This window comes from Euprymna scolopes, chromosome 21 (assembly GCF_053919585.1).
Source record: "Euprymna scolopes isolate OS-2025 chromosome 21, ASM5391958v1, whole genome shotgun sequence".
Lineage (NCBI taxonomy): Eukaryota > Metazoa > Mollusca > Cephalopoda > Sepiida > Sepiolidae > Euprymna > Euprymna scolopes.
Genome location: NC_136502.1, coordinates 40,304,823 through 40,330,472, shown reverse-complemented (window position 1 = coordinate 40,330,472; position 25,650 = coordinate 40,304,823). Strand labels below are relative to the sequence as shown.

The following is a 25,650-nucleotide window of genomic DNA, read 5'->3' as shown; positions in this document are numbered from 1 at the left end:
AGCTCACTACTGAGGGAAAAATATCTTTTCAACTTTTTTTTTTTTTAAAACAAAACAAACAAAGTCAAATTGTTTAAACAATAAAAGTTTAATAGAACAATATACTCTTTTTTTTTTACGAAGGCTGTTTAAAAATCTCGAAGAAATTGTAATGTTTATACGTTCAAGTATCAACATAAAATTTGTTGTATATTTAGAATTACACTTATTAAAAAAACACAGAAAAATCTTTATAATGTACATACTCGTCACAGAACGAAGATGCCATATTCTAAAAATCATGTCTGTTTGGCGAGTAACTTTTCTATTTGGCTAGTAAACGAAAATATTTAGTTGTCAAAGGTCAACTAAAGATAAATTTGCCCATAGAGCCCTGCTTACATATAATTTTGCTGCAAAAGAACTTGATTAAAAGTTATAATTAATTATATATAGTTGAATGTCTTCATTAATTTTTTTTTTTTTTTTTTCAGGTTCTCCAATATGAATATGAACCTGACTTGGAAGAAGTGTACCGACAAAGTATCTTAAAAAGCTTCAAAAAGACAATTGATGATGGTTTCTTTCCGTTTATTATTTATGATTGTGTTAATGAAAAGGTGCAGCATTTTGAGGAATTTTGGAGCTATGCTAAATCGAAAGGATTCCAAGTGAGTTTTTTTGTTTTTTTTTTTCAGTTGACTTTTTGGTTTGTTCGTCTGAGTTGATGTGAAAAAAAAAAAAAAACAAGAAGAAAACAAAAGTTGCCAAGAATGCTTTGCAGCAAGTACATATTTGAAAGAAATAGTTGTGGAAGAATATTTTCTTAAATTAACATTTTCAGGCTTTTAGAAATCGTACACTTTCTAAAAACAAAAGTTCAACATCTCCTTATACTTCTTCTGACTTCATTAGCTCTAAACATGTCTTTAAGGCACATGTCATGGTCCCCTCCTCGCCAAACATTCACGAGAAACACTCGTCTGGCTGTAAACACTATCAATAATTCCCCCCCCCCACTCTTTATCTGTGCCTAAACCTAAATGTAGATTCCATGAACAAAGCTTCTTTCTCAGAACTGCATATCTGTAGAACTCTCTTCTGTTTCCTTGCTTTCCAGCTGACTACAATATGGCCGTCTTCAAGTCCAACGTAAACAAGTTTTTGATGAGCCATTCCCCTTAAATAATCCAATTTACCAAATTTACACTTCTAACGATTACTATGATATTGTCCTATTGACCCCTGTACACTCTTTAACCCTTATCCTCGAGTGGCCCTTGGGCCTTGATAAGTGGTGATTCCCTTGAAAAAAAAATGTTACACTTTCATCTTCTCATTCTTATTCTCAGCATTTAATGATTCGAAATATGCATTCAAAGAAGAACTCGATCCTAGAAAAAAAAAATAAAATAAATGTTGGGTTTTTGTCCCGAATTCTCTCTATATTAAAAAACAAAAGTAAATAAAAATCTGTATTATGTATGTACCTGTGATGAAACGATAATATATTCCAAAAGTTATATAAATTGATCAAGTAGTTTTATTTTTAAATAAGAAAATTAAATTTTATGAGTAACAGAAGAACGGTTATTTTGTCTGCTATTTTTGCAAACAATCTAAAAACAAAAACAAAAAAACAAAGGGAAATAACTCGATAATTCAAACCAGTAAGATGTTGTAATGCATATGAATTTGCATTAGTCGCTTAAAAATGATTTTCTTAACAAAAATAAAACTAATTTACATAATTTTTGGAATTTATTTTTATTTCATCACAGGTACATATATCATGCAGATTTTTTTAGCTTGTATTTATTTTCAACGCAATTAAATAGAAAATACAGAAAAATCTGTATGATGTACATACCTGTCATGGAATGAATAAAGAGGTCATATTTCAAAAATTATGTAAATTGATCCAGCAGTTTATCAATTTAGTTTTATTAAGAAAATCAAATTTTATGAGTAAGTAAAATATGACTCTTGCATTGCCATCTTGTAAAAAAGTAGCAAATAAGTCCACAATAATTTAAATTTGCAAGATCAGCCTTGTAATTCTACCGATTTCACATTAATCGCTTAAAATCATTTAAAAATGATTTTCTTTATAAAAATAAAACTACTTTATCAATGTACATAATTTTTAGAATTACATTTTCTTTGCGTAAAGATTTTTTTTTTTTTTTTTTTTTTTTTTTATAAGTTGAATTCTAAATTAGAACTTTCTTTTGCCTTGGATGAGTATCTGTCCGTTCTAAGTGATAATCTTCTGTTGTTTGAAGGTTCAATCCTGGTTGAAAAATTGAAGAGGAGGGAGTTGTGGCACCCATGTTTTGGAAATTTATCTTGATTTCAGCTTTTTTTTTTACCTTCATTGGCTATATATCAATCTGTAACTTCCCCCACCTACAAACACTCACTGTGCAATGTTGTTGTCAATGTAGTCAAGCCTACAGGATGTTTTATTCAGCTACTGAGTATTTCCTTCTGCCGTTAACTCTTGCAGTTGGTTTCAATCAATTCTTTTATTTTTGACAATACATCATATTTCTTTTTCTCAGCCAGGTGTGTGTCCATGTCAAGTGCATCTACTCCTGTCAAATAATCTCTTCGGTCCATCCCATCTAAATATATGAGACTAGTCGATTTACTAATCCAGATTGTATTCTGATATTGTTTAAGACCTCAAAGATGGTCAGTACTAAAGGATAGTATGTTTATACCCGCATATTTCAGATGATGATTGCAGTGCAAGTCAAGGTTCAACTCTCAATGGAGTCATACCAAAGATTTAAAAAATGGTATTTGAGGTCTTCTTTCTAAACACTCAGATTTATATCGCGAAGATCAAGGATAAGCGAAGTAATTCAGGGAATATGTTACAATGATATCTAATAAACGAGATAAAATTTCTTTGATTCTTATTTCCTTTTTTACCTGTTCTCCTTTAATTGTACGTAACATTTACATCCCCATCTTCCACTGCATTCTGCTGATGCGTTATTGCTGATAATTATTTTGATAAATTAGCTGAAGCTTTAAAAATATTTTTTCTTTTTTCAAAATATTTTCAGGTTTACGTAGCAACTGTACATTCAGATGTACCAACCTGTGTTCGGCGTAATATACACGGTCGTACGAATCCAGACATTACAAAGGTATGTAAAGAAAGCCATTTGCATTATGGCTTGTAATAATCTATAAAAAATGTAGGCAATCTTGTGTGTGTGTGTTTTTTACGTCAACAGATCTTTGATAATTACAGATTGAATTATTATTTACTGCTCGAATAATAAAATAGTGTAAACTAAAATGTTTGGATCTTGTTCAGAATTCACCCTCTATTAAAAGATAAAGAAAAATCTATATGATGTGTACATAGCCTTAATGAAACAAAAATGTCATATCCCAAAAATTACGTAAATAATTTTATGTTTAAATGAGGAAATCAAATTTTATATGTAATTGAAGAACACCCGTCATGTCCGCCATTTTGAAAACAATCAAAAAAAGAACAAAAGTAGATAACTCAGTAATTCAAACTTGCAAAATTTATTGATGCTTATTTAGAATTGCACTTGATTTAAAAAAAAACAAAAACAACAAAACAGAAAAATCTTTGTACATACTCCTCATGGAACAAAGATGTCATACTTTAAAAATCGCATAAATGGATCAAGTAGTGTTTTTAATTAAGAAAATCAAATTTTATGATTTTTAGTGTTTAAAAAGTTTTAATTACTTTAAATACAAACAAAATCTCGGTAGTCAAATTGAATTGGTGCCCTTAAATTTTGGCAAAATTTAAAAAAAAAAATATGGTCGTCCCCGGTCTCCTACTTGTTTATTCATATAAATGAATCAATAAATAAACAAAAAAAATACTTGATCAATCTATCGATATATCTGTGTGTGTGTCTGTCTGTCTGTCTGTGTACATTTCCCTACACAATAACTCTGTCAATTTTCAGTCTACAGACCCAAAATTTGATATACAGGGTAGTGAGATTTGAGAAAATCTTTGTAATTGGTTTTCGGCCAGAAATTTGGCTGTTAAGGGGTCAAAGTTCAACGATTTGACCTTTGAGAGCTCTACCAAACTCCTCTGCCAATTTTGGGTCTAAACACTTGAAATTTTAGATATAGGTTCTTCGACATGGATCTAACTTAATAACTTGATGAGCCCAAAACAATAAATATTAAGGGATCGTACTAGGGGTCAAAGTTAAAAAAAATTTGATCTCTGCAGTCTCTACCAAATTACTCAGACAATTTCTGGTCTAAACATTTGAAATTTTACATGCAGGGTATTCAGAGATAGGGCAAGCTTTTTAATCAGTTTGGGTCGAAAATTTGAGCTATCAATATATAAATGCATGGATGTATGTTTGCATGTCTGCCTAAAACTTTTGACAGCGGCAACGGATTTTCACAAGATCAGTAACGTTTTGAAGCTCAACCCTTATACCGACAGATACCGAAAAATTGGCTAAAAACATTAATTTCTTCACCCTCAACAGGGCACTTTTCTACAAAGAGGGGTTGCTTTTTTCGCCGATATTTTCGAAAGTCATCCCCTCTTTTCGATTGTCTAGCCTTAATTTAAACCTATGTCACTTCTGGTTTGACGGTGGTTATAACAGCAAGGACGTCATGTTTTTTCCCCGTTCTTTTCCTCCTTCGCAGACTACTTTTTTTTTTCTTTTCTTTTTTTTTTTTTTTCAACACACCCCTCCAAACACCCGGGCAATGCCGGGCACCCATGTTAATCTACATAATTTTTGGAATATGGCATCTTAATTCTGTGACAAGTATGTACATCATGAAGATTTTTCTGTAATTTTGTTTTTTAACCAAGTTATAGATAAGCACTGATTTTTGTTGTAATGCCTACAAATTCCTATTAATCGCTTAAAAATGATTTTCTTCATAAAAATAAAACCACTTGATCAATTTACATAAGATATTTTTGATTCGTCACGTGTACATACATTGTACAGTTTTTTCTTTAGTTTTGCTTTTTACTATGGGGGAATTCTGGATAAAATTAATTCTCTGTTTTTATTTAAACTAAAAAAAAATTATTTAATTTCCGGATCAGAATTTATTTTAAATGGCTGTCATCTTAAAGGGATGTAATTCTGCATTTGCCCATACAGAGTTAGATTTTTGCTTGGAACAAAAAATATTGGGAGGAGGAGTTGAGGTTGGGAGGCATAGTTTAAAAAAGAAGACAAAATCTAATATATAAAAAGCTATATATCTGTCTGTCTCTCCATATTTTTAAACTCTATCTCTTCCGAAACTAAAAGTCACAGAGCGGCACTAGGGGCCTCAAATGATTGGCTTTTTTATGGACTGTTCTTTTATGAGTCTTCAGCCGATTAAAATAGTTTTTAAGGCGGGTCAAAATGGGTTTAAATTGAAAAAAAAATCGTTATACATTTTGTATATTCATTTTAGTTTATTTTTAATTTTTAATCAGTTCATATGTGTGTTACGTTGGTACAATGGTAATGTCACCAGCTTTAAATGCTACAATTTTGGTTTATATTCTAACTGATGGAACCCAAATACTTCTTTTTTTTACTTTTGAAATCATGACTCTATAATATATACAAAATCTAGACAAATTAAAATATATTTAAGCATATTTTATGCCCGGGCAACCCTATTTATCCCCCCCCCCTGTTAGTAAACTTTAAACAAATAGACAATTTCGAATAATGCATAAACAAATAAACACAAAGATTTTTTTTTTTTATTACCATATGAAGAATAATATAAAAATATAACCAATCATGTTGTAAAATATTTTTTTTTTATTGATAGTATCTTCAAGAAATAATTAGGTCAGCTCAGCAACATAAATAAAACTAATGTAGACATGCATAAGTCTATTTGTATTTGCATCAACTTTTGTGATGATTTTTTTTGGAAGTTAAAATATCTCATGTTCATATAATGGAATGTTTTTTACGATATCATTTTTTTTTAATGCTTTCTTTTTGTTTCACCTTTCCAGATACAAAAAAATTGGGAGCCAACTCCAAAACATCATATTCATTTAGATATTCGATCTTTACTGCAAGATGCGGCCATACCTGAAGTAAGTATGCTGCTTTCAAAATAAGTGTTTATGAAAACAATTTTTTTTTGTTTTTGTATTTTTTTCTTCATGCAATTTTTATCAGTGATAGAAGTTATTAGTATTTTTAGTGATACTCTGCACTTTTTTTTATCCAGTAATGGCGAGTTTTTAACTAAAATTGCTAGAACCCCTCAATAATTCTGATTTTTTGGATGAAATTCATTTTTTTTTTTTTTTTTTTAAAAAGAAAAAAAATGATTTCTACCAAATTGCTAGTGCCTTAGCTCCCTTATTTTTTTTTTATCTCTATTTAGCTAGATTTTATTTCTATTTCTTTCTCTTTTCCTTTTCTTTTCACTGCCTTGTATTGGCTTCCTTTTCTCTCTTATAAAAGTTTTGTATGAAAGCTAAGACTTCAAACTACTCATAGTGTGGGTAAGGGGTGTTCAATGACTTTTTCTTTCATCAAAGAATCACTTATCACGTTCCTCCAACATGGACATTAATTTTGATTTTCTTTGCTGAAACTGGAGTTGTTTAGAAAAAAGTTTTTGTGTTGGCCCCCCCCCCACAGTCTTCAAATTCATTGTTTTTTACCATTTGTTACTCATATCTCTGTTTTGCATATTGTGTTAGTTTTATTATATAAGAAATTATTTTCAAACATTTGCTTAACTAAATGTTTCTATATTTAATGACAAAAGTTTTGGGAAACAGCATTTCTTGTTCAGAATTCCCCATATTAAAAAAAAACAAAAGTAAAGAAAAGTCTGTATGATGTACATACCTGTGATGAAACAAAAATATCATTTTCCAAAAATAAATTGATCAAGTTTTTTTTTTTTTTTTTTTTTAACTAATAAATTCAAATTTTATAAGAAATCGAGGATGGAGTGTATTTCTCTGCCATCTTGAATAAAGGAATGCAGATAACTCGATATGAACTACCGAGATTTTTTTTGTTTTTAGATTTGTAATAGCTATGACTTACCATTAATTTCTTAAAATTGTAAACAAAAATGATTTTCTAAATAATAAAAGAAAACTATTTGATCAGCTCATTAGTTTTGGAATTTCATCTTTTTGTTCTATGCTGGGTACGTGAATTATAAAGATTTTTCCGTATTTTTGTTTTTTAATGTAGATAGGAATTCTGGACAACCACCAACATATCTTCTGATGCTATTTCCTTTGCTAATCACCTGTGTTCTTTGTTAATCTGATTTAAATTGATATCCTTTTAGACTAGTAGGACCTGTGTCCTGATGTTGTCAAGAAAATTGAGGAAACAAAGAATCATGACTTCCAGACAAAACGACCAGAAAGACTCTTTGCACCCAAAATGCCTTTATCCATGATAAAAAAATATTTATAAAAATTAATTAGATGAATGGTATACTCACTTGTTTGATTGCTTGGCCTCTGTATATATTTGTGTGTGTGTGTGTGTTTGTGTTTTGAGGGGTGGCTTCATTTTTAATTTAATTGACCTAAAATAAAACAATAAATTTGTAAATATAATGACATAAAAAAATGGCCCAAAAATTTTAAATGTTTTCTTTTTCGATTTAGTGTCTTTCTACAAAATTTATTAGCAAACTGAAAGTGAATTTACTTGTTCTTAGTCCTTATGTACACACGCCACCAACTGCTGCAAATACATTAAAATAGCTATGATGTTTCATGAAGCTTACTGTGTCGATCGATCAGCCAGTTTGGTGGCGCATATTTCACCCTTCCCTATGATGTGGAAAACCTTGACTGCAAGATTCATCAAATCATAATCACTCCATCAATTGATGGCATTTAGTTTGTTTTTTTTTTCCCCCAGCATCTTTGACTTTCCCTGAAACTGGCAAAGTTACTGGGAGAAAATGAATACCATCATGGTCTAATCCTACATGTTAAAAAATTGATGGCGTCTGGAGCTCATTGGATAATGTAAATTTGTTTTTTTACTAGATACTTATATAAAGGGCAGATGTATGTGTGCTTGTATGTTTGTATGTCCAGCTAGCAGTCCAAGACCACTAACCCATAAAGTTTATATTTTTTGGATTGGCATTTGCTCTAGATGTATAATGTCTAAAATTTAGAAAACAATATTCTTTGAAGGTAAACTGGGCCTGGTTTTTTTAGGGGGAGAGATAAATTAATATAAATGTTATTATACACTGTTTAACTTCTATTTTTTTTTATGGCTAGTTACTTATAAAGGCTAAAAGCAGCTAAAGGTTAATGATATTGTCAGTTTAACGATGAAGAATGCTATGAGAGGATTAAAAATAATGAATGGAATGAACAAAATTTTATTACTTATGAGAATGCAATCCCATAGGAGTATGTTCCATGCTAGGAAGCTTTTGGAAATAAACTCTGTTCATGGAAACTGTTTTATGTTAATCACATATAGGAGAAAAAAGTTCTTCGCTGGTGTGGGAAAAACAGGTTCTTGCTGTGACTTTTTTTAAAAAAGCTTATAAAGATTGAAACTCAGTTATGCACTTTCCATGAAAATAACGATAGAGTAGAGAAAGACTAGCAATGTTTCTTCTGTGAAAAAGAAACTACCGAGAACAGAGAAGCTCACCCTTCACTAGATTGCAAAGTTAATTTCGTGCTCTGAGTGGTTCCTCTCCAGATATGGCAGCAGTACATCTCATGACGTGTCTGATTCTTATATAGTTAGAGTATTGCATCAGAGGTTTAAGCATTTTCTAGAGCAGTAGAATGATCCAACCAATTCTTCAACAATCTTAGCAATAGATTTCATTAAAGTCTTCGGCTACTGATACCCCCAACGACAGTGATGTGTAGTGTGTAGTCTTTTTTTATTTTTCTACATTGAAGCCATTAATGTTTGTCAGTGTTTTATGAAAAGTGAAATATTTTTGCTTTTTCAGGTTGAGATGGAAGACACTACCGAAGAAGTTAAAAAGGAAGAAAGTCCACCTGTAAAAGATAAAGATAATGATAAGGACAAAGATAAAACTAAATCTGAAGCTGATGAAGAAGATGAACCGGCTGCTCCTCCAGTGAGTTTGAATCGTTATTATTATAACTGGACTGATTCGTAATAGCTATGAAATCGCTTTCGTTATATAATGCCATGAATGGATGATTAACATATGGAATCAATAGAGAAGCATAATGTAAAGAAACTAAAGTTACAAATTCAAAGTCGATGTTTTGGTTGTAAATCCAACCTTAATCTATCGTAAAAAGAGTGATTCTTGTCCAGAATTCACCCAATATTAAAAACTAAAAACAAACAAAAATTTCTATGATGTATGTATCCGTGACAAAACATATTACAATAGAAAAATGCTAGCATGAAAAGTAATATGGTTAAGCTTAAACATGGAAAAGCAAAGGACAGTTGTTAAAACTGGAAAAGAAAAGAAGATATTCTAGTAAAAAATATTATAAATTTATAGCTTAAAATATTGCAGCATTAAGAATTGATTATATAATGTTAAATTGAATTATAAAAAAAAATCTTAATGCTGCAATATTTTAAGTTATAAATTTATTATATTTTTTACTAGAATATCTTGTCCTTTTCTTTTCCATGCTTAAGCTTAACTATATTACTTTTCATGCTCGCATTTTTCTATTGTAATCCATGATTTTTCCAGGCTTCCAGTAAATTCACTTGTTCTTTGTTTAATTTCAGTCTTATTTTTTTTATTTTTTGTCCCCATGAACACAACATACACATATGTAAAACAATGTACGGCACTCATTCGCTTTCATTTTCTCTGTTTCACTTGTTACTTCTCTTTTCGCGAGAGCGGTGAATTAGTAGCAACACTAGTTACTGAAGCAACATGGTTGCTATGGAAACCAGTCATAAAAAACGTTGCTCACCTCCTTACGTTTTTTTACAATTTTGAACACCCGTAAATTCATCATAATTTTTGTTTTACTGAACAAAATTGATATTTTTTTTTTTTTTTTTTTTTTACAATATAGATGAGAAGGTGATCTATAAACTGTAATAATTGCTTGAAATTTGGCCGAAAAATGAGCAAGTGGTGAAGCTTTAAAGCAGTTCTAAATGACTAAAACTGCCACTTAACCATATATTCAAACACTACCATGTTTCAAAAATAGCTAATCTTCAGTTACTGCTTATCTAAACTTGAGCCTGTGTAGAATTTCAAACTGAACCCATTGTTTTATTCATGGGGTAGATTGTCCTTATTCCATCAACCATAACCAGATAAAACTGTTAATTTATGTTCTTATTATTGCCTGTAGTAAAGATTGTCAGTTTTCTAGAGTTTAAGTGACTACAGGCAATAATAGTTAAGAATAGAATTCACACTTCTACCCCATCATGGCTGACAGAATGAAAACAATCTATCTTCAGACAATCAGATAATATGGAACATATCTAAGATTTCAGCCATGACCAGGTAGAAATGTTAATTTATTTTCTTAATTATAATCACCTATAGTAAGAAGGATTGATGGTTTGCTTCAACTGTAACAGGTTCAGTTTGCAGGGTAAGGTCAAGGAAAACATGTCGAGAAGTGACAAGGATGGTCCTGAAGGAGGGAAAAGAAGACTAAAAACCTGGATATACATAGGTTAGTTTGGAAGTCAATTTTTAAAAGCCAGCCAACATATGCCAGTGAATATGATGTTTAAAAAAAAAAAGAAAAGAAAAAAGAGTTCAGCAAACTGAATGTTATTATTACTATTTGAAAAATATAAAAAGATTTGTCTCCCTTAGAAATAAAATGTATTTCCTTTTCTGAATAAGTTTATTAAAAAATCTGCAAACCAAATTAAAACTAAAATGAATTCACTGCATTCCAGGCAATGCTGGGTATACACAACTAATATGAAATATGAAGTTGTCAACCAAATTTAAATATTTTAAGTTTATTTATTTTTTTTTTTTTTGTGTATGATGCTGTTTTAACTTGCAAAGATCATTTTTTTCCCCCAAGCTGTATAAAAATGAATTTTTAATATTTCTCCATGGAGTTTCCACTTTAAAAATGAGTTCTCTTTTACAGGGTTATATAAAAAGTAAATGGGAAATTGATGAAGTAGGTGAGTTTTCAGTTTTCATTTTATAGCATGTCATTAAATCATTTATAGGATCTTGAGTATAATAGGCATCCCATATGTGAGATACTAAAAATAACATCACATTTGCTTTTAAGCCATTTTTTTCTCAGGTTGATTAACAACAAAAGTAAAAGGAATGTTTTGAGTACTTATGCACTTATTGAATCGTATTGAAATAATGTTGGTTTTTAGAAAGCCATTCTTAACATGGGGAGAGGAAGGTGTTTTGTAACTATTCTGTATCTTCACTTAACAATTTAATAATAAAGATATTGTAAAACTTTAATTTAACTTGAAAATACTATTTTAAAGATAGTGCGGTTCAATAAGTGTATAAGCACCATGTTTTGAACAGAGATGATGAGCTTGCAATATTTATTTGAATTAAAATTATATAAGTAAGTTTACATTATTTGGCTTATTGTTCTTGGATGTTGTTCTAACAATTTATTTAAACTCAAGCTTCAGGTGTATTTTGTTGGATTCAGGAATCCTTATAACAGAATTTCTGACTGAACCCTTTATTTAATTATTTAGAGTAACTTGTTTTTGTTTTGTCAGCCCTGACTAAGAACTGAAATATTAACTTTTAGAAGACTGACTTAGAAGTTATTATTACTTAGCACTTTATCTGTTACGTCATAGGTCCGTGTTGAAGTTATATCGTCCAAAAAGGTTGTGAGCACATCCAAGATAAAAACAGTAGTTCAAGTAATAAAAGTTATCAATTTCTGTCTCAAAATTACACACAAAAAATGGTACATGCAATTAAAAAAATATCTGTGTAGCATTTTTTTTTCTCCAAATATTATTTACATTAAACTTTTCATGTAATAAAAAGTATTCTTTTAACACGCCTTTCATCTAATTTTTATTCAATTAACTATTGCCAATGTAAAATCTCCATTTTTTTTTTTTTTTTTTTTTTGCTAAGAAAAAAGCATATCTGTTGATACTACACTTAGTCTATTCTGTCCCTGGTCAGTGAAGGAGAAATCCTTCAAAATGAATGTAATTTTTATTTTTGTTCCAGTCCAGGGTTCCTCTTTTAGGGGAGCTGGATTTTCTCCACATTAAACCAACCTTGTATCAAACTTTTCTCTCATTTGACAATGCAAACGTAAACGGTAACATCTAATACAAGATATTGTTTGCAAATCAATCAGAAAAAAACGTTAAAGCAAATTTCTTTTTATTATTCTAGTTGCCTGTTGTATTCAAGATCCTAATTTATCTTATATATAAAATAGTTTCCTTCTCATTTAATTGACCTAAACATAACATACATAAAACAATGTTTTATCAAATTTATATAAAAAATATTGTTCCATGTTCTAAAAAAAATTAATTTTCAATTGATTTTATTGAATTTCATATTTTGTCATTAATATCATACAGAAAATCAGGGAAGCTAACCCTCTTACGGTCAATAATCTTGATACTGTTATTCAAATCACTGGGTGCAATTTTTATAACAAATATATTACACTGGTGAAAAAAGAAAAAGTTTTCATTTTCTTTTTAACTCTCTTCTCACATAGTGAAATAAAGACAGAAAAAATTGTTTTCTTTCAGCGCAGGACATTGAAATATGAAATGCTGAATTTATTCAGTAGGTCAGGCAGTTAACAAGCCGTACTTAAAGGCAGTGCTTATGAGTTCAAACCTCACTCAGACAAATGTATTTTTCAACCGATTATTTCTAATCATTTTATTCGTATATTTTCTCATTTTTTTATGATGTCACTGTTCATATGATTCACATTTTCTCACTTCATCTTTTTGTGTTCACACGTTTTTGTCACATTTGATCTTCTGATCTTACTTTAAAGATAAAGTTATAAATCAAATAATTTTGCTTTTGGTTAAGAATTAAAAATACATTGATATATATACTAGCCTCTTTAATCAGTAAATTAATGGATGTTGGATTCTTTTTATTTAAGTCTTCATCTCTTCATTGATTCATTGTACTTAAATCATTGATAATATATCGATATTATTTATATTTCATTCACCATATGTTGTTAAATTATTTGTATATATAAAATAATGAGATGAGAATTGGTTATTCATATTATTTGCAATATGTGTATATGAGATCTCATGTAAATGTGAAAACTATACAAAGGTGAGACTTGTTGTCTGCTAAACATACAATTAGAAGAACATTGAAAAGCCATAACACATGGAGAGATTGAAAAGTTGGATATGGCTGACCATATCTGGAGGGAAAAGGGAAACCATCTACCATTACTGAACAAAGTAAAAATTATAGGCAGAGAAGAATGGTGCAGAGTAAGACAGCTGAAAGAAGCAGCACACATGCTGGGGAATAACCAATTACTAAGTAGACCTAGTATAGAATTTTACACTATATGGGAACTGTTAATTATAAATAATAGATAATACATACAGTTATAAGTAAACGATAACAACAATAAGAATATATATATATATATATATATATATATATATATATATATATAGTAATAATGATTAGTAATAAATAGTGATATTTACAACTAGAAATAAAATAGGTTTAAGGCTCAAAAATTTGTATAGAACTATCATGATTCGTGGCGCAGTAGTTAAAGTATTTGGAAAAGAAATCAATTGTAAAAGTAATATTCTCATGAAGGTTGAAGGTTCAATTCTCAGTGTGGGCGACTGAAAAAATATAATTGTGAATTACTTAGGATCTCTATCCAGTCATGGCTAACAGAATGAGAGCACGCTACGTTCATGAAGTAAATAAAGTGTCCCATTCAAAATTCCATTCAGATTTCAGAGTTCGACAGAAAGATTCCCAAGTTCGTCAAGATACACTTGAAAGTCAGAGGTCACATTGACCAAAACATTGTGAAAATGACACTCAAGGTGAGAACAGTAGTCAAAAGAATCCAAATCATAATGAATTCATCCCTGATGTGATTAATCAAAATATTTTGAACATGAACTCCTCCATGTTGAAAATTGGTGAGGAGGGGATCTTGACTTCAGATTTTTTTTTCCATTGGTCACTTACATTCTTGTTTAAATAAAGAAAAAAACTAGATATTTTTTGTATAGAAAACATTGGTAATTTCTAAATGTGTTCACTAATTTTTTAACCAGGTTTGGGTATAATTCTCAAATGATCTTTTTCTACTACGATAAACATGTATTTAGGTATTTGTGGTATTTGTAGTCGTATAAAAAAAAAATAGTCAACATGGCAGCTTATCTTGTCAGCGTGAGAGCTGATAACTTTAGTTGCTTTCAATGTGGAAATATTTTGACAAGTAGAAATATATGCTGTGATTGCAGGAGTTAGGAGTGGATGAAATAAGTTTAGGGAACTTTTGCTATTACTAATCAGCAGAATGTTACCGCTATTGAACAAGTGAAGGGTTTTAGGTAGACGTATGGAGTATGATGATGTACCGAATTGAAGAATAATCGGTGAAGATTAAGAACATGTTGCATGGAGAGAAATGATATAAAAATGATACAATGGATGTGTAATACAAGTCTTAAAGAGAAGTTCAAATCTAATGACTTCAGAGGAAGATTAAATTTAGACAGTATAGAGTGGTATTTGCAGAACAGGAGACTTGACAAAATGGATGAGGGTTCCGGGTTAGTAGATGTAGAACAGTTGAAGTTGTAGGTTTAGTTGACAGAAGACAAAAAAAACATGGAGTTTGGAAGTCAATTTGAAAAGGCTGTTAAACACATACCACCATGTATAACAAATATTAAACAAAAAAATAACAAGTATTAAACCGTGTATAACAAATATTAAACCAAAAACGATAATTAATTTTCTAGTTTACTAGTATAAATTCAAAGTTTATATTTCCATGCAAGAAAAAAAGAGTTATCTGCCCCTGGATTATTTTGTTGATTAGACAAAGTGATTATACATTCATAAATTAGTGAGAAAATTTTGTTCTTTGGAATGTCAAGAAACATAGATAAAAGTACACATTTTTTTAATCAAATAAAATCTTCAATATGATTTTCATCATTTACAATGCAAATAGTTATGTTTCCTGAAAACGTATTATGCAGTAAATCTGCATAATAGAAAGTGGATTTTCTATTTACTTTTGGCGCTTCTCTTATTTTGTCTATTATTATTCACATGAGCGGTTTTTCTGACAAAGGGGAAAGAATTGCTGTTTTTTTTATTTTGGTTGGAATGTATCTACATAACATTTATCGTTGCCTAATTTTAGACCTTGAAGTGATAGTTGTTTTTGGTTCTTACATCAAGTGGCTTCAAACCGTGTATGGAGCGATTTCCATTTAAAACAAAAAAAAAAAAAAACATTGACCTCAGTTTTTACACATTCACTCCTTATTTGTTGAGTCAAGTGTATTGGAACTGATTTTTATACACTTTTTCCTTTAACATAGCTCAGAAAAAAAATCTATAAATATAAAAGCGAAAATGTATATGTATGCATGTGTGTATGTGTGTTCGCTTTTTCTGTGTGTCTACAAAAGGCTTCTTTCAGAGAAGCGGTCGTTCGGTTCACAACTTTTTAAAACTTTTTATATCACATATAAATCGTAATATCTCACAGTTAACAATGAAGCTCGCCTGTCTATTTAATTTGCTCGATTTCGGGAAGATAAATATTCAATATTTGTCGCTCGCCGCATGTGGGTTAGTCTTTTTCCTATAACATCTTGGGAAAATACTATCCCGCAGTCAAACTTGAGCTCATTAACTCATTAAAACGCGCACCTGCTAAATCCAAGTAATTAAATAAATTCAAACGCGTTTCCGTTAGCATGTCGTGGTGGGGCAATAATTAACGTCTCACGTTTTTTGGGGGTTTTTTTTTTCACACTTTAATTTACAACTTTCCCTCAACAATACAGGTTTGATCCTCGTACTTACTTTTTTTTTTTTTTTTTTTTTTTAATCCCCCCCCCTCCTCCAAACACTCAAGCAACGCCGGGTATCCCTCGCTAGTCAAGAATATAAAAAGCGGGTAAACAAGATGACCACTCCACCTGGTGCTGTCTTTCAATCCAATTGAGAAAACTGACATTTAACCAATCTTTTGCCTTTAGAGTTATCTCCCTTATAACTAAAATTTTCTTTCATTTTTTGTATGTTTTAAAAAATGTGAAAAGAAAACTAAAAATAATTTCAATGCATCTCATGTGGCACAGGGTAAAGAAGAAAATTGTTTTCTGTTTAGCAATGAAACTTTGTTTTACACCTAAAAAAAAAAACTTCATTGTTAAACAGAAAACAATTTTCTTTTCCTCCGGGTTTTTTTTTTTTTTTTTTTATATATTAAAATTCAATATATAATATTTCCCTGACAATTGTATTTTTGTGTTTCTTAGTATGATTGTAGAAGTAATACTATTTGGAGTGCTAAAAGGCAAACCTCAAGAAAATATAGATTTAGATTTATTTATTTAGATTTTTTTTTTTTTTTAATATTTTAACAAATGCCATTTCCATCCTAATTTTGTAAACAACATATTTAAATGTTTTTTCTATTATTATTTTGAGATGAGAGGTCTTTTTACTTTTCTTATCTAAGCCGTTAACAGGCCGGCCATGTCTAATGATGGCCAATGATGTGTGCATGTAAACACCCAACAAAAGAAAAAAAAAGCTGGTAGTAATGGTATTCCTAATCACTTGTATAAGAATTGAGCAGACATAACATTGCTTATCTTTTGTATTTAGCTTATGTCATCATAATCCATCATAATCCATAATCCAAAATAAAAATTGGTGTGTTGAAAAAAAAATTTCTTTGTTAATTTATTATTAAAACTATTTTTTATTTTTATTTTTTTGCAAAGGCCAAGTAAGGGATAAAGTTTTAGGTAAGTATTTCTAAACTCAATATTAAACATTTTTCTTTTTGTGATTGGGCACTGATAAATTAAGCAGAATTTCAACAAAGTACCAAGAATTTCCTGTTTGTAGAATACAATATCATAGTTATTTTCCACTGTTGAGGTCCTCAGATGCTGGAAAACTTTTTAAGCTTGTGTTTGAAATTCCCTCTCTGCCCCATGCTTTTTCCAATTGCACTAACATGCAGAAATTTAAACGTAATGTGAACAAACATCTTGCTGCACACTCCCTACTTTGGATACTTTTTATAAATCTGACCCCTAATTAAAGTAGCCCTTATCTTAGTAGCAATATGTCTCATTTTGGAGTGAAAAAAAATTTGAGACCAAAAAGTCTTTTGTTGATAAGTTTATAAATAATTTTCATGAACTAAATATCTTTCCAAGAACTATTTGTCCATGGAGCACAATACCATTGGGTTGCTTTTCAGCTGATTGGAACATGGTAATTTTCAAGTCCAGTGTTAACAAATTCTTGTTGAGCCAGCCAAAGAATTGTTCATCGCCAACTGACAATCTCATTAACCCTTATCCTCAAATAACTTTTGGGTCCTTATTGGTTGAAGTAAAGGATCAATTTTTTTCCTAAGAACAGGATATTTACAAAAATAAATAAATAAAAAAAACTAAAAAAGGAGGTGTTTCTTCTGTTTTTACACAATCTCTTTGATTTTTGTTTGCTTTGTAAACACAGGGCTCTATGAACAAATTTATCTTTAGTTGACCTTTAACAACTAAATATTTTCGTTTATTAGCCAAATAGAAAAGTTACTAGCAAAACTTATGTGATTTTTGGGATATGACATCTTTGTTCCTTGACGAGTATGTACATCATAAAAAATTTTTTTGTATTTTTCTTTTTTAATAAATGACTTGGAAATATAAATATTCAAATTTTTGCAGATGTTTTTAAACGGCTTTAAAAAAAAAGAGTATATTGATCTATTAGACCTTTTATTGTTATTTACTTAAAAAAAATTAAGGTTAATAAGACATTTTTCACTCGGCAATAAGCTTTGGCAGATTGTTGGTACAAAGATAGAATCGCCAAAAGATAAGCGTTTTATTATTTCTAGTTGCCACTTTGAAAAATCACTTGTAAGTGTGACTATTTCATTTGCAAAATAAAGCTCTGAACAATTAAACTGAAATACTTATATAATCAGTAAGAAAGGTAATTGTTTACATTAGTTTATGAGATTTTCAAAATTTAACCTAAATAGCAATTCAGCTGACTAACCAATTTTTGTTTGTTGTTACTGTGTTATATTATTGGCTCTATAATAGCATACTTTGCTACAGTTTATTTAAAAGTATATGTAATCCTTTCCAGAAAACTGACTAAAAACATTTTTCAGTTATGACTCTTAAATCAAGTTTTTATCTTTTTATGAAAAAAATATAGAGTTATCTCCCTTATAACTAAAGTTTTATTTCATTTTTGTATGTTTTAAAAATGTGCAAAGAATTAAAAACTAAAAATGATTTCAGTGCATTCCATATAACGCCAGGTAGACGCAGCTAGTTTTTTTACTGAAGCTAAGTGAATGAACATTTTTCGTCAAGGCTTTTTTCCCCTATATAATTTAATAACTCAAAATATATGTCAAAATATTCCTTTGTTCTAAGAGTAAATTATGTTGGAAAAAGAAATTGGTTTTATTTTTTCTAATTAACCATAATTTGCATTTAAGTGACTTATCTCTTAGTAAGTTTCCATCGTTTAAAATTCCTAGCAAATATTCATGTATTAAAAAATTGAAAATTTTAGAAGCTATTTACTTCCAATAATTTTAGGAAGAGATTAAAACATTACCTTAAGAAACATTAGTTATAGTTTTGTAATGGTTTGATTCAATTTAATAGTCAAACAAGACTGTAAGAATTCAATCTTATTTAAAATTTTTAAATATTAAGTAATGATTTCCAAGTAACACTGTGTAAACACAAACTAATTACTGGATAAGTAGGTTTTGTTTTTTTGTATTTCAATATTCATCTAGTTCAAAAAAAAAGAAAACAATATTATATTATAAAAGAAATAAAAAACCTTTTTCTTTTTTTTTTTTTTTAAATGAGTAAAACATTTCCAGATAATTTTGTATGACTTGTTTTCAAGTTTATCACAGTTTTTTATATGAAAGAAGACAATTGATCAGTGCCGTCATTGTTTGATATATTTCTTTTTCTTTTTTTTTTCCAGATAAGCTTGATGGAATTCGTCTTGGGAAAAGACGACGGTCATCTTCTCCAAACTTAAGTCTTGATGACTACCTCCAACTTGACGTCTATAAAACAAGACAGACTGATCCAGGAAAGAAACGAGTACGTCCAAAAGGAACCTTTTTTTTTTTTCTTTTTCTTTTTTTTCTTTCTCCTTTTTACTCTCCATGGGTCTCTTTCTCATTTTTACCCTCCTCCTTTCTACTTTTACCAGTTTCTCTTCCTTCTCCCTTTAGCAGTATCTCCTCCTTCTCCCGTTACTGGCATCTCTTCCTTCTCCGGGAACTGGCATCTCCTCCTTCTTTGGAAACTGGTATCTCCTCCTTCTTTGGAAACTGGTATCTCCTCCTTCTCCCCTTACTGGTATCTCCGCCTTCTCCGCTTACTGGTATCTCCGCCTTCTCCGCTTACTGGTATCTCCGCCCTCTCCGCTTACTGGTATCTCCGCCCTCTCCGCTTACTGGTATCCCTGCCTTCTCCGCTTATTGGTATCCCCGCCTTCTCTGCTTATTGGTATCCCCGCCTTCTCCGCTTATTGGTATCCCCGCCTTCTCCGCTTGCTGGTATCCCCGCCTTCTCCGCTTGCTGGTATCTCCGCCTTCTCCGCTTGCTGGTATCTCCGCCTTCTCCGCTTGCTGGTATCTCCGCCTTCTCCGCTTGCTGGTATCTCCGCCTTCTCCGCTTGCTGGTATCTCCGCCTTCTCCGCTTGCTGGTATCTCCGCCTTCTCCGCTTGCTGGTATCTCCACCTTCTCCTACCAATTTCTCTTCCTTACTCTGTTGGCTGTTTCTTCTCTTAACCATTTCTCCTTCACTTGTCTTGCTTCCCTCCTACCATTTCTCTTCCTTCCCGCAATCATTCCCTTCCCCATGCCTATTTTTTCACTATTTTTACTCAGTAATCTTGATATGATGATGATTGCAACCTTCTGTCTTGTGAGACAATGGCTTTTTGCATTTAATGCACTTAAGCGTTTGCTGTGACTATACAGTTGAAGCTAGAGTTGCCTCTCCATATGCAGACCTGGGTGGGTGATAAGACCTACGTTTGCTCAGTTACCAGGGTCCCTCTATCAGTGTAGCAGTCAGTCTGACAGAAAGGCAAGCCAATATGGTCGGAGCCAGCACAGCTGCATAGTTACCGGAAAGGTGTTGCAGTGCTTCACCATCTGCCTATTGGGACGCCAAACCAGATTTTTGCCAGGGTTTAATCCCTTTAGCCTTTGCCTTTTTCAAGACCTTCACGAGGCAGTGCAGCTATTTGTCCATATCTGGTAATCTTAATATGACACTTTAGAAAATGTACTTTTGCAATATAGATGGTGAGTTATATATTTCTAAAATTTTGAAAGAAAGTAAGGTTACAGATGGTCTATTTATTTAATTAGAAGATGCTTTTCCTGGGATCAAAATGTAATATCTGTTCAGTTTGAGGAAACCAAACTGCCCACCATTACCTCCATCTTTTAAAGAAAAGAGTGGGAGATGCTTATTTCCTGTTGCCCAAAGCATCCTCATTCATAAAGGAGTGCTAACATGATTATGTAGGTATTTTTCTTCCCATCCAGAATGCCCCCCACCCCCTTTTGGGAGGGGATGATTTTTGCACACATTAAAACTGTGTTAAATATCTTTTTTTTTTTTTTTTTTAATGTAATCTTAATAAACACTCAAAAAATTGTGAAGACAAAAAAAGGCTTTTATTATAATCATATTTATTAATCAGGAACACACAAAAAAGCTTATTGCAAGTCAAGTTTCGGTGGTTGACACCCCCACCCCATATTAAAAAACACATATACAGAAAAAGCTTTATGATGTACGTACTTATGGTAGAATGAAAAGATCATATTCCAAAAATCATAAATTGATCAAGTTTTTAATTTTCATAAAGAAAATCATTTTAAAATGATTTTAAGTGATTAATGGCTGATCTCACAAGTTTGAATTATTATTGTGTTATTTGCCCTTGTTTCTTCAACATGTCAATTGCTTACTCGTAAAATTTTATTTTCTTTGTTGAAAACAAAGCTACTTGATCAATTTATGTGATTTTTGGAATATGACATTTTCGCTCTGTCACGACTACCTACATTATACAGAATGAAAAAAAAAAAAATTTTTTTATTTAATATAGAGGGAATTCCGGACAAGAACTCAAATTTCTTTTTTGAAATAGAATTAAGTTTCAAAAAAGCTTTTTAAAGAACTGAATTGTAAGCTAAAACCTGATGAAAGGAGAGAAAAAGATTTGTTTTATTTATTTTTTTATCCCCAGGTGCGTTGGGCAGATATGGAAGAACGTAAGCAACGGCTACGACGGAGGGAATTAGGTTTTGTTGTTGGTCAAACACAACATGACTGGGAAAAAATAACTGATGATACTTATGCTGACCGGGCATTGAACCGCACCAAGTATATTTAGAAGGTATTTAGTCTTTTTTTTCTGTGAAATTTTCTTAGGAGGCAAGAATTTAATTTCAACGCACACACATCTCTAATGATGTTGACTTAAACAGTACCGAGAGGGAGAGGATAAATCTGCAGTAAGGAGATAGTTGGGAACACACCAAAACTACTGATGATTTGATGAATCAAATTGAATGTATTTGTGAGGAAAAAAAACTAAAACAAGAACTAATAGATACCACACTATCGGCCAAGCTCCATCCTCTGTCCCATCGCTGCAATGGTGCTCCCTCGGCCTGTTTTACAAGTACTTCAATGGAAGATGCTCTGATGAGGTCATATCACTTGTGCCCACTCGACATACAGACTCCCAACTAACCTAACAAACAGTGAAATCCCACTCCTTCACTGTTGAGGTCCTTTGATGCCAAAAAACCTTCTACTCTAATAGTTTCTTCCCTTGAAGTGTTAGACTTTGGAATGCCCTTCTTGTTTCCTGCTTGTATTTACATACAAAAGTTTAAATGTAATGTAGACAGACATCTTTCCGCTCAACTCCCCACAGTCCCTTGCAGACATGATCCCAAATAGTAGCCTCTTACATCTAAATGGTAATACACACTGTTTGAGGTGAAAAAAATAAAATAAAACCAGGTCTTATATACAACATGAAAAGAAACTGGATTCTGATAAAAATCTTCACATCATTAATCATAACAGCAACTGGACTCATGAAAAAGAATAAAAAACAAACTATCTAGTGGAGAATATACCCTGTTTACTAAGTGCAAGAGATCCAAACAGTTGTGCTTAAAGGAACAGTTAAACTCTTAAAAAGATCTCAGTTGGAGTTTCTGAAATAACAAGTGTATATCCAGCTGGTAGGATGCTCCACTCACAACAAAAACAAAAAGATAAAGGAAGATATAGTCATCCACAGACAGGTGTTTCATCATATATGATTCTTCAGTGTAGCGAGACATCTATAGCTTGTTTCGTATATCACAACATAAAAGCATGAAATAGAAACTCCATTTAACGTGAGATTAACTATGAACATTTATGGTTTTGAATAACTTTTATCAACGATAAAAGACCAGATTGAATGTGTGTGTTAAAAATAAGTTCATTTTAATGTGTCATCACCTTTCAAAATACTACAAAGTAAGATGTTGGAAGAAACTGGGAGGGGGAAAGAATAGAATGTTCATAAAGAGTATTTATTCCTTGTTTCTTTTTGTTGGTTGAGTAGCAGTCACAAAGAGGAGTGTTTTCAGCTCTTACGGCGAAAGCAGGGTAACTTTTCGCTTGACTGCACTTATATCTGGTTTTCTGTTTCCTTGGTGTCTTGTTTCCTTCTCTCTTCGTTTACAAAATTTCTGGGTTTATATTTCTCCTTGCCAACTCCCACAGACACGTTGGTTGTTAAATCTTATTTTTAGCACGCTCCGCTCCCTTTAGCTAATTATTTTTTATTATTTTTTCTTTTTGACTGGATGGGTGCATGGAGCCGATGCGTAGTGACGCATTTACACACTTTGTTTGTAACAGCCAACAAGTAAACATGCAGTTGGGAGTTTTATTACATTCTTTAATGAATCCCCACACATTACAAGGGTGTCCAAGTTTGAAACCAAAATGATCAGTCACATCCACATGTGGCTAGGAGTCAAGCACCATATCCATTAGGTTAAAAATGCTTTAAAATATTCCAAAGAAACTGTAAATTAGAGAATATTTATTGTATAATAATATCTACAGCTAAAATTTCATAAAAATGTGAGCTTTCATGAATGACTACCAAAGGAATTTTGCCCTAGTTTCATAAAACTAAATATAATCCATGTTACCAATTCTTGAGTGTCCTGTCTAAAATTGAATTTTCAAAAATTCTTTCTCTCAAAGAGTGTGTGTGGGTAGTGATTTTCTTCCTTCCCATGGCAGGAAGATGTGACACAAGATTAGAAGGTAAGGACAGTCAAGCCAGCACTCCTAAAGAAAGAGCACTGTTGGCATTCTCTGATCATAATACCTCCGGTAGTAAGCAATGAACTTACTCCATCCAAATGCCAAGTGGCAAGGCCTGAAAAGATTGGATCTCCTAAGTACTGCCCAGACGAATACCTCAGTCTGACAGGTAAAAGGTTAGTGAATTGGCCCAATACCTGTTGGGCTAATTGTTGAGAATGAATCATTGACTAGCATTTTTACCGAAGTCTCCTCACAACCAACGCAGTGGAGAAAAGATGTGGGTGCGTATGTATGGGTAGGTGGAAAGAGAGGTACCACATGATCGAAATCCCCAAATGTATACTTGTAAAAGAGAAAAGGTAAAATGCAGAAGAATTTTCTGCAGCAGATATTCAAATGCGACTTGTTTCTTGAGAATTCGTAGTAAATTCAATTTCTTATAATAGATATTTTGCTGGCACCAAGTAATTCTTAACACCTTGTAGATTCCTAGTGTTACCAGATGAGACTGTCTGAAGATACTGGCTTTCTGACCTAAAATGCATTAAGCATTGATATTATGTTTTTTTCTTTTCCCTTTGTAAAACTCAATCATGTTCTGCAACACCAAAAACAAAAACAATTTTTCTCTACAAAACAACTAAACTTAACACCATGAATAAATATTTCTAAATAAATTTGAAGCATAAAAACTTTTGCCAAAATGATTGAACCAAAAAAGGGTTGAAAAAAGGCCATAAAACAAAACAACCAAACCAAACTTCATGAATAAATATTTGAAGATATAAAGTTGAAACAGAAAAGCTTTTTTACAAATTACAGAATTTGGCATTAAATAACCCAAAAAGGATTAATATGCCATAAAAGAAAAGTTGTAATTGAAAATTAATCGTAATGAAACTTAAATGTCTAACCTTGCAACTTCTTTATATCTACAAGATGTCCAGTAAAGATTTTTTGTTATTTCAGCTCACTGTTTGACTTCGTCTCAAGTTCTTCAAGACTTTGTATGAAAGTTTGTGCAAACATTCATAGAATTGAGCGACATCAGAAATGCCCAACATCATCACTACTAACACAATGTCACAGAAGAAAAATAAAGTGTTACAGACTCCACCTCTGGACTTTGGACGCCTTCTTTCCGTTTTGCTCTCACTCTCTCTCTCTCTCTCTCTTCTCTCTGTTGGATTTTATAGGTTTTATTTTGTAGTCCTTCATTATTTACATTATAACATTCATTTTAAAAGCAAAAACTTTATTCAATATGTTGAATTTTAAAAAGTTTTAACCCTATTTTATTTTTTTCCCCCCAATTTAGATATTTACACATCCATGAAGTATGTCCATATATCTCTTAAATCCTTCAGCCATCCTGTTCTTTATATGTCTGTAAGTTTGTTTGTTTTTTCTTGGCAAAAAACAGCCAAATGTTTTTCATAAAATGTTTACCTCTTCTCATAGCAGTAATAAATGACCAGAACATACCACATCAAATTAAAAACAAAAATAACTAAAATTCAAAGAAAAATACTACATTTGCTCAACTATTTCCTTTTCTTCTTCAATAACAAATTTAACCCCCCCCCCCCCCATCCCCCACTTCAGTACTAATAAAAGCCAGAGATTCATTTTTAATACATTGTATCATTTTCTTCTCTTGACTAAGATTCATGAAATGATTGTTAGTTGAAAGAAGGTCAGAAAGAGTATGGTCTCAACGTGAACAGTCGGCTTTTATGAATTTGTTTTGTACCCATTAACATTTGTTCGACTACTTGCAAAAAGTTCATCTTTTCTTTTTAATTGTCCAGAGGGTGATTGCCACTAAATGTTCAAAATGATTAATGAATTCTGAGTTTGTTTGTGTCAGTTTCGCCCTGCAATCAACTAATCATGTTCTCTGATGATTAATTGAGCAAAGAAAACCAGTTCTGTGTGACAATGCCAACATTGAATATTGTATATATTAAAATAAATCATCAGACCCAAATAAACTTTTTTCTTTTCCA

At 31.4% G+C, this 25,650-nt stretch overlaps 1 protein-coding gene across 3 annotated transcripts in view; it reads left to right on the top strand.

The window, feature by feature from the left end:
- The window catches only part of LOC145242148 (uncharacterized), a 95,473-nt gene extending 69,823 nt beyond the window's left edge, over nt 1-25,650 (top strand). For 2 of the 3 annotated variants that reach the window (XM_080105125.1, XM_080105124.1), the window contains 9 exons: nt 474-650; nt 3,057-3,140; nt 6,008-6,091; nt 8,977-9,108; nt 11,105-11,141; nt 16,983-17,006; nt 19,243-19,364; nt 21,540-21,689; nt 24,611-25,650. In XM_080105125.1, coding sequence (XP_079961251.1) covers nt 474-650; nt 3,057-3,140; nt 6,008-6,091; nt 8,977-9,108; nt 11,105-11,141; nt 16,983-17,006; nt 19,243-19,364; nt 21,540-21,686 — 807 coding nt within the window. In that variant the 3' untranslated portion in view covers nt 21,687-21,689; nt 24,611-25,650. The remainder of the gene's footprint in view (nt 1-473; nt 651-3,056; nt 3,141-6,007; nt 6,092-8,976; nt 9,109-11,104; nt 11,142-16,982; nt 17,007-19,242; nt 19,365-21,539; nt 21,690-24,610) is intronic. The other variant, XR_013862659.1, reaches the window with a different exon arrangement.